The following is a 14,436-nucleotide window of genomic DNA, read 5'->3' as shown; positions in this document are numbered from 1 at the left end:
GACGCAATTGGCATGTTCTGACCAGCTTAGAAGAAGGGGTCATCAATTCATCAATTTGCTTTTATCAAATTCTGACCTCCCATCAGCACGGTTCAACAGAAATCTGGATTCATCTGACTCAGAGATGTTTTTCCACTGCTCGGTGATACAATTTTTGCACTCTTTCACCCACTGGCGTCACGCCTTTCTGTTTCTCTTAGACAGAAAATAACCGGCGTCCTCAATGAGGAGGAGCCGAAATAAATGTGTACACTAGAGATGAGCGAGCGTACTCGGATAAGCACTACTCGCTCGAGTAATTGGCTTTATCCGAGTATCGCTGTGCTCGGGTCTAAAGATTCGTGTGCCGCTGTGGCTGACAGGTGAGTCGCAGCGGGGAGCAGGGGAGAGCGGGCGGGAGAGAAGGAGAGAAAGATCTTACCTCCGTTCCTCCCCGCTCTCCCCTGCAGCTCCCCGCTCCGTGCCCACACCCGAATCTTCAGGGACGAGCACAGCGATACTCGGATAAAGCCAATTACTCGAGCGAGTAGTGCTTATCCGAGTACGCTCGCTCATCTCTAGTGTACACACAAGTGCTGATTGGCTGCCAGCTTATCCATCCACACACCAGCATAGAAGTGCTCATAACGGTGTCCAAAGCCAGCATGACACTGAGCATGTGCCGGCATGTGGATCGCGTGTACGATCAATGGAGGAGCACCACTGCTGAGACTTTTATGGGGAATAAGGGTCCTAAGTCCACCATTTGTGTTCACCACAAGACTACAATGAGAAAGAGTTTGAATGCAGCAGCAGTTGAGCATGTAGATTGCCGCTATATTCAAAGTCAATAAAATAATAAGGAATGGGGGACTTGGGACCCCCATTTTACTGATTGTCCTCTGTGATCCTGCACTTATCTACTATCCCGTAGGAAAACTCCTTAAAGATGGAACAATCAGTAGCTTAATCTTTTAAGTCTTAATCAAAAAAGTCTTGATGTGACTGTAGTGACCAAAAGTAATTGAACACCTCGACAAGAATCAAAAGTAGTATAAATTTCCATATGTTAATACTTTGTGGGGGTCCTTTAACCATAACAACATCTAATACTCTCTGTGACATACTTTCCACTAACATCTGATACACTTTACCTGGTATTTCCCTCCAATCATCCTGCAAATATCTGTCAAGTTCTCTCAGAGAGGATGTATTGGCCCATTTACAATGATGCAATGAGTGTTGTTAGTGGAGAGTTGAGCAATGGAGAAATCGTCTGTGGAGTGACAAATCGCATTACTCCATCTTCAGATCAAATGGACATACCTGGGTGTGGAGGAGCCTGGAGAACGCTTTTTGCCTGAGTGTGTTGTACCAACAGTTAAGTACGGCGGAGGTTCAGTTATGGCCTGGGGATGTTTTACGTGTAGTGACAAGAACCATAAACACGGAGGTCTACCCTGACATTCTAGACAATAATGTGCTGCTGACAATGTGGCAATAGTCTAGAAATGGTCAGCCATACTTCCAACAAGACAACGTACCTTGTTACAAATCCAACGCTGTTCCACCTGAACATCTTTGGGATGAACTGAAGCGTCGGGTCAGGAAATATGACCAGCGCCCATCTTCTTGGAAAGAACTCACCAGAAATTTGCAGGATGAATGGAGGGAAATTCCAGCTGAAGTGTATCAAACGTTAGTAGAAAGTATGCCATGGGGAGTATCTGATATCATTAGCGCTAAGGAGCCCCACTAAGTAGTAACATATGGAAATAAATGGTACTTTTGATTCTTGCTCAGGGGTCCAATTACTTTTGGTAGGATAGTATGCAGTTCGCCCTATATTTCTAGGAACCTGTAACATAAAAATATCAACTTTTCACAACAGACACCAAGGATAAGTCTTCTATCAACAACCCAGTTCACACCATCAAGGTGTTGTCAGTTTTCCTGTCTCTTTACACTTTTTTCCCACTGGTTGTGTACACAAGCCACCCATGGCCAGACTTTTTTCTCAATGGCAAACAGGATGTTTTGGGGAAACTTCACTCTGTTGTCTGCTGGTGGCAATCAATAATAGAGAGGCTTGGGATGTCGAAGTTATCGGGCATTGTGAAAGACAAACCACCACCACACTCCAGTGAGCACTGACTTGACATGTGTCAATGTAAATGATGATCAGTGACAGACTTAACAAGTCAATTAATTTCTTTACTGCTTTGGTGATTCTCACACCGCCCTGAGTGACATCCAAAGACGTGAGACTCATTTTCAACTGAAGATCATTTACTGTATTACTTAGAAGTCGTACTTAAGTAGCATGTGCTTATAAGAAGGAGTAATTAGAGGTTTTGGGTTAGGACTAGCATTGTTCAGTATGCCTCTTCTTTCAAGGCTGCCTTTCACAGTGCATTTAACTACAGTCTGGACACATTTGTCAACGCAAAGGCTACAATGAAGTGGGTGGAGGTAACAAAACCAACGACCAAGCAGATCAAGAACAAGGTTCAAAGCAGAAGGAATGGAGTCTATGATTCTTGCGGAAGTCATTAACTTATGCATTTACTTTGAGAACATTTCCTCTTGTGGCAGAGACAATATCAACTCACCGGTCCATCAACCAACATAGTAACATAGTATGTTAGGCCGAATGAAGACTATGTCCATCTAGTTCAGCCTGTTTATCCTCCTATGTTGTTGATCCAGAGGAAGGCAAAAAAAAACAAGAGGCAGGAGCCAATTAGCCCATTTGGGGGAAAATTCCTTCCCGACTCCCTAATAGCAATCAGACTAATCCCTGGATCAACCCCTAATAGTTCCTACCTTCCTATATACCCAGATTAACAATTAACCTAAGATTTATATCCTGTAATATCCTTCCTCTCTAGAAAGACATCAAGTCCCCTTTTAAACTCCTCTATGGATTTTGCCATCACCAAGTCCTCAGGCAGAGAGTTCCACAGTCTCACTGCTCTTACAGTAAAGAACCCCCTTCTGTGCTGGTGATGAAACCTGCTTTCCTCTAGACGTAGCGGATGCCCTCTTGTTACCGTCGCGGTCCTGGGTATAAACAGATCATGGGAGAGATCCTTGTATTGTCCCCTCATGTATTTATACATAGTTATTTGATCGCCGCTTAGCCGTTTTTTTCCAGGGTAAATAATCCCAGTTTTGATGCCTCTCTGGGTATTCCAGTCCTCTCATTCCATGTATTGATTTAGTTGCCCTTCTTTGAACCCCCTCCAGCGCTGCAAGATCTTTCCTGGGCACCGGTGACCAGAACTGTACGCAGTATTCCATGTGGGGCCTGACAAGTGCCTTATATAGTGGGAGGATAATGTTCTCGTCCCTCGCCCCTATACCTCTTTTAATGCACCCCAAGACTTTATTTGCTTTTGCAGCAGCTGACTGGCATTGGTTACTCCAGTTTAATCTACAATCCACTAGTACCCCCAGGTCTTTTTCCATCTCCCTTTTCCCTACCTTCATTTGACATTTTTCTGCCCAAGCTCCCAGCTTATCTAGGTCCTTTTGTAGCCGCACATTGTCCTCCGTTGCATTGATTATATTGTATAATGGGTTATTATATCTACTACACAGTAAATAGTATGTGCCACTCATCTACTACAAAGTAACAGTAAAGTTTCCCATGCTCGATAGATAGCTGATAGACAAATACTCAACTCCGCCATATACATGTACACTCAGCAAATAACTACACAATGGGAAGAAGTGGCATATCTGTGATGGCATCATGTATGATGAAACTCAATGTGCCGTGTTTTTTTCCCCCCAAACATCTGCCGACAAGGGAAAGATAGCATACCCCAATACACATTAGATTGATGGGTACCTTCGAAACCAAGAGGTTTGGGTGACTCTTATCTAATGTGTATGGGCATCTTAACCCTTTCTAATCCACTGTCTGACCTCTGAAGACATTATGATTTAAGGCTGTACAGCTCCGATGTTGGAAGATAATCCGTCGGGGTTCTCTTACTGTATATTGCCAGCCTCTCTGCCGTCAGAGCCTATCCAACGTGTCATCTCATGCAGTACTGGCTTTAGCTAGCAGATAGCACCGTTGTATAATGGCAGAAAAAGAGTAAGCCCCCTAGGAAAACCAGGCTACAAATTGGATTGGAAAGGGTTAAATGTGATTGTTGTCAGTAAGAGAATGGCCAACAAAAATATATGATGTTAATGCAAGTTCTTGAACCTCTCAGGATTGTTCCTCAGGCATAATGAAACAAATCTGTACAAATGTACACACATGAAAAGGCACCGACACAGCGAGACTAATTTGCACTTAAAAACAATACCAGACAAGATGAGCAGAGAAGTAAATCCTTAATTAGTCCACCGGTAAGGAATGTGACAGTTTTATGATCTCTAAATTGGTGTTAGGGGTCACAGGCCTGTGTGTTATCTCTCCTTCAGACCTGCAAATAAGGAAGGTGGAACAATACTATTTGATGGCAGCCTTCCTTCAAATCAACGTATGACTTTTACCAAGTCTGTAAAACAATGATTGGGAATAGCGCCCCTTCTGGGTGCTCTCCTAGGGAAGAGACTGTGCCATCCCCTGACCCACTCACCCCCGGGTGTCTCCACTCCCACTGGGTGCTCTCCTCAAGGACACCCCTCTTGCCCTCCTTCAGACCTTTCATATTCTCCACTCATGCAAAAACCCTGCTTTGAGATTCAATCTGTTCTTGAGGGCATCAAAAATGGCCATAAATTTATACTCCCAAGTTCTTCTGTGATGCTGCAACTTGAAGTTGCCCTTTAGCATGATAATTCTCATCTGTTCCATGCCGTGTTCATGACTAGAAAAGAGTTTGGCCACAGGTAGGCACCTTAAAGCGACCCTCTGGTTTCGGCACAAAATTCTGTTCTGGGACCAAGGGGGAGCAGGCTATATTACCCGCAGCTATTCTACTCTCTTGTCTCTGATTCATTGTTTCTGGGTCCCATTTTCAGCTGTTCAAGATGGCAGATGTAACTGTCAGACTACCTAATCCCCACAGTGCATTAAAGTACCAATGCACTATACCTGCTGCTCATGTGCTTATCACTGACCATTCAGAGTACAGTGTACAGTGTGCATCAGGTAGTTAGGAAATTGCTAGGATAATCTTGGACAACTGAAAACAGGGTGAGTAACCGTCGGACCAGTGGAGTGCTAGAGAATAACAAGTATAGGTACCCTTTAAACAATCATTTAAAGGGATTGTACAGGGAGGCAGAATATTTACCTGGACTTGGAGTGATGGGATCTCATTTATGGCCAGGTTCAAACACCAAGTCCTATGGTAAGTGCCTGTCACGTGATTCGAAAAGGGCTGGTTCTGGGGGGTTTGCTCATATGAATAACTAAGTCAGCCTGTCTCTGCATTGGCCATGGTTATTAAAGTGAGCGGAGCAGCAATCTGATGGCATGATGGGTCCACATCACGTGACACAGTATTGGAAGTGAGTAAGGATTCTGAATTTTACCTCCTTTGACAACCCCTGTAAAGTTAAGAACAAGCAAAAACTTGATTTTGATCAACCAAGAGTGTTTATCCAGAGGAAGGCCAAGCAATACCAATGGATGCTTTTTGGGTTTTGCTATAGTGTGCAATATTCAACAGATGAATTGTAATATCAAGTCTTTTGAGTAAGGCATCCAGAACCATCTAAGTTAGTCAATGAGTCAACCATCACAACATCTTGTGGAGAGTGCTCTAAAGTTCCTCTTCCACTTTCATCACCTTAGTAGCAGCTGCCTGGCACTACTTCCTAAAGGTCATTTTACTAACCGCAAATATCCCCAAATTTAATTCAATGTCATTTAAACTAAGTGTTTTGAACGATTATTCAGCCGAAGAACAAGACCAAACATCAACCCAATGTGATGCCCACTAATATGTGTGACCTGGTTTGTACCATTATTAACCACCTTTCTATGTTGTCTTTTAGCTGGTTATTAAACTAATGCAGCACCGTTTCCTTATTTGAGGAGGCTCTACTTACATGGTTGATATTCTCGCACGAGTTTGGTGGGTTGTGAGATGCCCAAAAATCACATGAAAATAGACCCCATTGTCTGCAATGCGTCTATTTTCATGGGCAACTCTTCTCTCGCAGCAATGCTGCGACGCAAAAACTGTAGCATGTCCTATTTTCATATGAGTCTCACACAAGAATAGAACACACAGATGTGTTGTCTAGAATACGGGCGCAGTGTCCATGTTCTGTGTGATGCAAGTCGCACCCGAGAATCTCGGGCTTGACTCGCTATCGACCATGTAAGAAATATTCAAACACGAATCTGATAGACAGATGTCTAATAGGAAAGAATGGGAAAAGCAAATAGTGTCTCCTGCAGTCCAGGGGGATCACTTCACCTCCAGCTGCCTGATTCCTCTCCTTCCTGTGAGGTTACGTACATCTGGTTGGCAGTCTTCTGCCTTCTTCTGCCTGCCAACCAATGAACGTTACGTCACAGCTCACAGGCCAGCAGGGGGACTGCCTATCTTCTTCAGAGATTGTTCAAGAGAGCTATCTCTGAAATAGATTACAATTCCTTCCTAGGCAGTGAAGCTACAGCACAGGGATGTGACCTTCACTGACCCAGCCGGAAGGAATTTGAGATAAGCAGCCCTTATAACAAGCTGGGCCCAGCCTGCAGTGAGCTGGCCTGGGGCACTGGAGAAGCTCAACCAGGAGAAGATGTGATAAGGAGACTGACAGGGAAGGAATAGGTAAGTTTAGATTTTTTTTTTTTTTAATGACAAATCTCCTTTAACTAAAGTGCAATCGATGTCAAGGTAACAGTAAAATTATATCCAGCATATATCATTGTTGTCTTGCACATACAATTTGTACCCTACATCAAGTTCTTTCAAGACCGAGACCAATATATAAAGAGCTTGTGCAGGATTAGAAAAATATGGCTGCCTTCTTCCAGAAACGGCTCGGCACCTGTCTGTAGGTTGTGCATGGTATTATAGCTCAGCTCCCTGAAGAGGATCCATATCCCGTTTCTACTACATGAGACAAAATTACAGCTATGTAGTGTACATTAATCCATTTGAAGTATATGTTTCCATCCCCAAAACTACCTAAAACTAAAAAAAAAATGTTTTTTCATATTACAACTTAATTCCTCTCAAAACCGGACAATTAGAACACGTTAGTGCCCTATTCATACCATATAAGGGAAAGCACAATTTGGGTGTTTCTTAGCTATGTTCACGATTAAGAACAAGCAAAAAGGTTTTCAGTACTTAGCTAGCATTACAGTCTTGGTATTCATCATTTGGCTTCAATAGCTTGGTATCCAGCTTGCATATTTTAACTCTTTGGATCCTGCAGGTTTGCCGATTAGAGATGAGCGAGTATACTCGCTAAGGCTAACTACTCGAGCGAGTAGTGCCTTAGCCGAGTATCCCCCCCCCCCCCTCGTCTGTAAAAATTCGGGGGCCGGTGAGGGGCGGGGAGGAACAGAGGGGAGATCTCCCTCTCCCTCTCTCCCCCCGCCCCCGCTCCCCCCTGCTCACCGCCGCAACTCACCTGTCACCGCGCCGGCCACGAATCTTTACAGACAAGCGGGAGGATACTTGGCTAAGGCACTACTCGCTCGAGTAGTTAGCCTTAGCGAGTATACTCGCTCACCTCTATTGATGATCTTTAGTGTAATGAATGCAAGGGCTGTCTAGAATACAATCTGACCAGGGAACCTGTCTGATTCGCAACACAAAGGAGCAATTAATTAGAATATCTAAGCAGACCAGTTATATCTATCAATGCAAATGTATATTGTATTTGAGATGTGGTTAAATGTTCAGACTATATTTGGACTCATAAAGTATATTTTTTCTATTTCTAGGGAGACGTCCCACAATGGTCAGCTTTACCACCACCCAAGAAGTACTGGTTATTGCCATATTACTGCTTCAATATACATGTAGTGAACAAACACCCAACATTGAGGATTCTTCTACTTTGATGTTCACCCAGAGTTTGTATCACACGACCATCTATGAAAATTCTGCTCCCAAGACCTATGTATCGAGTCAAGTAAAGATGGGTGTTTACTTGAAGGATCCTAAATGGACGGTAAAATATCGGATTGTATCTGGAGACCCAACTGGACTTTTTAAAACAGAGGAGATGGTGGTTGGAGATTTCTGCTTTTTACGTATAAGGATAAGGAGTGGAAATACTAATACTAATAGGGAAGTTAAAGACAATTATCAGCTTCTCATTCATGCCTCAGAGCAATCCTTGGATTATGAAGGGCGGACTAAAGTTGCCATCCAAATTTTAGATATGAATGACCTAAGACCTCTCTTCTCAACAACATTGTACAAATTTACAATTAATGAAGATGCTCCTCTTAAAACTATCCTTGGTAAGATAAGCGCTACAGATGCAGATTTGGGCCAAAATGCTATGTTCTATTATACCTTCAACACCAAGTCCTCGTTCTTCAGCATCCATCCAACAAGTGGTATCGTCATGCTAATTGGGCATTTGAATGCAACCAAACAAAATATTCACAAGCTGGAAATTTTAGCTGTTGATCGTATGAGAAAAATTGCAGAGGGTAATGGATTTGGAAATGTAGCTTCCTTGGAAGTATTGGTGCAACCAGGTCTGAGGAAGCCTCCTTTCATCTCGTCTGTGACAACGGCCGTGGCTGATTCTTCTGAGCGACTCCTTTATGCCACTGTGGTTGTGGACTTCTTAGATCCGGGGTGCAGTATAGATTCTGTTGAGATTGTAGATGGAGATCCCTTTGGTTACTTCAAAGTTCTAAGATCGTACGTTGGTAGAAATGAATTTACTGTGGTTTCAACTGCACAGATCAACTGGTTGGAGCACTCGCAAGGCTTTAATCTAAGCCTTAGGGTCAAAGACAAGAGCAAGCCACCAGTTTATTCCCCAGTCAAAACAACTTACATTCCACCATGGAGATACGCAATGGCAAAATTTCAACAGGATGTCTACAAAGTGCAGATTAGTGAATGTGCCCCACCTGGTAGTCATGTGGCTATGGTAAAAATTCATCCTGCAACTGCAATGGGGGGCTATTTCTTTAAAACATCTACTGACAACTTCCGGCTTATGAGCAAAAGTGGTTTGATTTTCACCAGTAAACACATGAATATTAAAGATCAGTCTCAGTTCCATTTAGAGGTTTCGGCACTTGATGGCCAAGTTTCCACTATGGTTATCGTTGATGTTATAGATTGCAATAATCACTCCCCTATATTTACTCAATCCAAATATGAAGGAACGTTCAATGAAAATTCTCCCATTGGAACAAGGATATTAAAAGTTTCTGCAACTGATGTGGACAAGGGGAACAATGGCAAGGTAACTTACAAGCTGGTTAGTCCGAAATTTGCTCCATTTGTCATTGACCCAATAACAGGAGTTATTTCGAACAGTAGGGTGCTTGACTATGAGTTAAATCAAAGGATATATTATCTAAAAGTTTGGGCATCGGATATGGGCTCACCTTATCGTAGACAAACTGAAGTTTATGCTACTCTTATTATGAACAATCTGAATGACAATGCTCCAGTTTTTGAGAAAGTCAACTGCAATATAAGCATCACAAGAGACATGTCCATTGGAGAGAAGGTGGCTGAACTCTCAGCGTTGGATGTGGACGAGCTTCAGACCATACAGTACAAGATTCTATCTGGCAATGAGCTACAGAAATTCCGGTTAGACCCCACATCTGGAGAAATTACAATCAGAGGTGACTTACATGATGCGCCACTCACAAACCCCCATTTTTCCTTAGTTGTTACTGCAAGTGATGGAGAAAATAAAGCTGTGCCCACATTTATTAACATCACAATATTAAATGAACATTCTCCCAAATCGGTACATTGTGAAGAAACGGGCGTGCTAAACAAGATAATGGAAAACATGAAAAACTCCTTCACCTTACAACCTGAACAGCAAAGCCATGAGGAGGACACACCCTTTAACAATCACCTGATAAATAATCACGCTCCCCAGTTTGATGACAATTTTCCAGTATCTATCGATGTGTCTGAGGATACATTTGTCAATTCTTCCATTGCCATATTGACCGCCATTGACCTGGATACTGGTTTTAATGGCAAAGCAGTATATGTGATATCTGATGGAAGTGACGATGGATGCTTTGATATCAACATGCAAACTGGGGCACTGATTGTTTCTTCACCCTTAGACCATGAATCCACAAGTTCGTATATTCTTAATATTACAGTGTATGATCTTGGTACACCTCAGAAATCCTCTTGGAAAATTCTAGCTATTAATGTGTTGGATGTAAATGATAATGAGCCAAAGTTTCCCTCATCGGGATACTGTGTGAGGATACGAGAGGATGCTAAGATTGGTAGTGTTGTTGCTAAAGTAAAGGCGGATGACATTGACAAGGAGGATAATGGCCGGGTAAGGTATTCACTTCTAACCCCAACTGATAAATTCGCCATTGACAGTGTCACAGGCGACATAACAGTTAAGAGCATATTGGACAGAGAGTTCTTGCCAAAATACAAACTCAAAGTTGAGGCCAGAGACCAGTCCAAGAAAGACAGGCAACTTTTTTCTGTCACCGATGTGGTTATAACATTAGAAGACGTCAATGACAATGCTCCATATTGCCGGCCGGTAACTGCCAATGTGAAAATTGCTGAGGATATTCCTGTAGGAACTGTTTTATACTTTGTGGATGCTCAGGACTTTGACACTGGACCTAACGGAGAGGTATCGTATTCCCTTATTAACAATGAGCAAGGGGTATTTCATGTGGAAAAGTTAACCGGAGCTTTGATATTAGAGAAAGATCTTGACTTTGAGACTAAATCCTTCTACAATTTGACAGTTAGAGCTACAGATGCCGGCCACCCGTTCCCACATTCTTCTGTGTGCCACATGGAGGTGGAAGTCCTGGATGTAAATGAAAATTTGCATTTGCCTTCATTTAAAACTTTTGTCTTCACTGGGTCAGTCTTAGAAAACTCGCCACCCGGGACACTAGTCCTTTCAATTAAAGCTGAGGATGAAGATAAAGGAAAGGATGGTGAGATACGTTACTCCATAAAAGATGGAACAGATCTCTCAGTGTTCACCATAGATGAGGAGACAGGTGAGTTGTAGCCAGACAATGCTGGTAATGTCATTTGGTCTACTCAACCGCCTGACTCTTGTATCATGACACAAATAGTCTGTCCTAAGATGATATTTTTCTATGTGATGCTTCAATCATTGAGAGTAGCGGGTCTTGGCATGGAAATGATATGTACAGAAATTCTCCATTATATAGTATTGGTTGGTTTTTGTCTCTTTTCGATTTTTAACTTTTTAACAGACCATTTTTGGAACTGTAGTTGCTCATTTTCTATTTTCAATTTGGCCTTTTTACATCCTAAGGTCTTGAGTTAGAATAAATACCCCAAAGTATTTCCAAAAACAGAGCCCCACCTATCATACGAAGATGTTCATGCTTAGAAATCCCTACATGTCTACAGTTCTTCGATGGCCATTTCTCCAGAATTCTATATATGATAAAATATGTGATCTAACTTGATGTACCTTTCAGGGTTCATCCGGACTGAGGCTCCTCTAGACCGGGAGTTTGCTTCACGCTACTGGTTGACCATCTGTGCTACAGATTTGGGGTCCATTCCTCTGTCTTCTATAGCTGAAGTCTACATTGAAGTTGCAGATGTCAATGATAACATCCCTCAGTTATCCAAGGCCGTATTCTATGCTTCTGTACCTGAAAACTCTCCTCCGAATGTTTCCATACTTCAACTTGATGCCACCGATGCAGACTCTGTTTCAGCAGGCAAACTTTCCTTCCATTTCTCCAGTGGAAATAATCAAGGGTTTTTCACAATGAATCAAATTACTGGTAAGTGTAAATATATTGGTTTAGTGTGTAATTTTCCATAATTTGCTTTTTTTTTTACCTCTGAGTTCGGTGACCTTTTGTATTACTGGCAGTCACAAATATATACAAATGACCAAAGGCTGAAAATGTTATGTTCTGTACTTGACTTCGGCTTGCCTTCTCTTCCCTGACATACATAGTTATCTGGTACTGGGGAAATGTATTTGACATAATTTCTCCATGTTCCTAAGCTAAATTAGCCCTACTCAAACTAATACAGTTCATGAAATTACCTCCATCATCACCCACTGTACAGCACAGTATCGGAACAGTGGGAGTAAACTCTAGTTATACATATGAGAGAGTGGTCATCTGAAATTATCAATTTTGGCCATTTCAGGTGACCAGTTGGCTACAAAAATAACATGAACAATTCATGATGATTGAAAGCACACTATAGTCTACCAAGGTTTTGACATGGCCTGTTGGCCGACATTGTAAGTACATGGCATGGTCAAATCTGGCCAATCATGCCAATTTGCACAAGCTATGGACTAGTGTGAAATAAAGAAAAAAAGTAATAATCACGGCACAGGAGTCCCAATCACTGCCATTCCAAATCTAGAAGAAGCTGGTAGTGGTCAAGTGCTCTTCACTATACATGTGGCTGCTACCAGCTTCTTCTCATTTTGTAGTAGCGGTGACGTGGACTCCTGCATTGGACCAGGGAAGGTGAATATGACTTTATTTCTTTATCGTACACCAGTCCATACCTTAGATTTTCTTTTGAGACCCACCATCTTTAATCTAGGTGCTGGGATCGCTCATTCAAATGATCCCTAGAACAATACATTTCTCAAGTGTATGGCCATCATTAGTGATATGGAGATGAATAAAATAGTGTAGCATTTAAGAGTCACCGAGGAGCCAGTTGACTCTTAGTGACCTAACAGTTTTCAGTTTTTTTAGTTATAAACCCAAAACTGGTCAAAATCATAGGTTCCTCCTGATCTGTGGCTATTTGGTTCTAAACCTAGTCTACAGCAATATCCAGAGTACTCTTTGGATAGGTCCTACAAAAGATATAGTAGATGGGCCAAGAGTGTGATTGAGGATGTGCAAACCTACTGGAACATCATACCTATTGGCAAAAGCCATACATGGCAGATGTGATCTTGGCCGTGGAAAGATAACCTTCCCACTCAAGACCCATGCACCGCTTTCAAGTCATATCGATGCAAGTATTTTACCGCAAATGAGCTAATTGGCTCTTGCCTCTTGGGGTTTTTTGCCTTCCTCTGGATCAACAACATAGGAGGATAAACAGGCTGAACTAGATGGACATTGTCTTCATTCGGCCTAACATACTATGTTACTATTGGGCTCATCACATTTTAAACCAGTCCTGCACCTTCGACTTCTCCTTGTTAATCTTCTCCACATCACCACTCCCAAAACCACACATTGAAGCAGACTATGATACAGGTTAGAAAAGTGACAGTGCCGAAAATGTTTGTCTTACATGCTTACACTTTTACTGGTAATTATAGTTTGATCACTTGCACCCTTTCTTTCTTCATGGGTTCATTAATGCAGGATGTCGTTGACATTCCCTTAGTACAACTACCTCCTTATAGGAAGCATTACCATAAGGCTTCTGACTACAGGTGCCTTTTGCATAGTAAGAGCTGTATGACATTTAGGTTATACAACATATATTTCAACAGGGGCATAGATATAGGGGTGGTATAGGCTGCATTTACATCAGGGCCCAAGTGTTTAAAGAGCTTGTCCAGTTGTAAACTACTGATAGCCGATCCTAAGGATAGGCCATCAATCGTAGATCAGTGAGGGTCCGCCAGCTAAGATCCATGCTGATTAGCTGTTTACCGGGCTGTTATTATGCTCAGAGCTGATTTCTGCAGGAAGCAGACAGCTCCGTACTCACTGCAGTGGCCTGTGTTGGTATTACAGGCAAAGTTCTCCATTCACGTTGAATGGGAACTTTGCCTGTAATACCAAGCCTGGCCACTGCAGTGAGTACAGTGTTGTCTGCTTCCTTCAGATATCAGCTCAGTGCATGACTGCACCTGCTTGGCAAGGCAAATAGCTGATTGGTGTGTCTCTTTGGCGACGGACCTTTGCTGGTATGGTATTAATAATCTATCTTGTAGATACGCCATCAATAATTTAGAACTGTAGAACCCTGTTAATAGACTTGGATGGGTCCCGTGCTACCCCTAGGGTGGGAGATGGTCAGGGTGGGAGATGGTAGAGCCCTGTGACAAGGTCCAAACTCTATTATGCTGTCTCCTCGGACGCTGCAATAGTCACAGGCTAGCCAAAGTCAAGGCAAGGTAATGCCGGCTTCTTGTCAATAGCCAGACCAAGTGCCCAAATTTACATAGTCCAAAAAATTGCCATGGTCAATGAATGTAGAAGTCAAAACCAATTAGAGTTGTAAAGTGGTCAAAAAAGATAGTATAGGGGATTGAAATCCAAGTTATATAAGTAGGATGGAGGCTGGGAGAGGAGGACAATGCTGGAGTGTAGTTGGGTGG

General features: G+C 42.5%; 1 protein-coding gene across 1 annotated transcript in view; it reads left to right on the top strand.

Annotated features, from left to right (window-relative positions):
• FAT2 (FAT atypical cadherin 2) overlaps positions 1 to 14,436 on the top strand; it is a 101,212-nt gene that overhangs the window by 37,617 nt on the left and 49,159 nt on the right. Inside the window, exons 2-3 of the mRNA XM_066590430.1 lie at positions 7,859 to 11,128; positions 11,582 to 11,896. Coding sequence (XP_066446527.1) covers positions 7,873 to 11,128; positions 11,582 to 11,896 — 3,571 coding nt within the window. The 5' untranslated portion in view covers positions 7,859 to 7,872. The remainder of the gene's footprint in view (positions 1 to 7,858; positions 11,129 to 11,581; positions 11,897 to 14,436) is intronic.

This window comes from Eleutherodactylus coqui, chromosome 2 (genome assembly GCF_035609145.1).
Source record: "Eleutherodactylus coqui strain aEleCoq1 chromosome 2, aEleCoq1.hap1, whole genome shotgun sequence".
Classification (NCBI taxonomy): domain Eukaryota; kingdom Metazoa; phylum Chordata; class Amphibia; order Anura; family Eleutherodactylidae; genus Eleutherodactylus; species Eleutherodactylus coqui.
The sequence above is the reverse complement of the archived record's forward strand: the minus strand, read 5'-3'. Positions and strand labels throughout refer to the sequence as shown.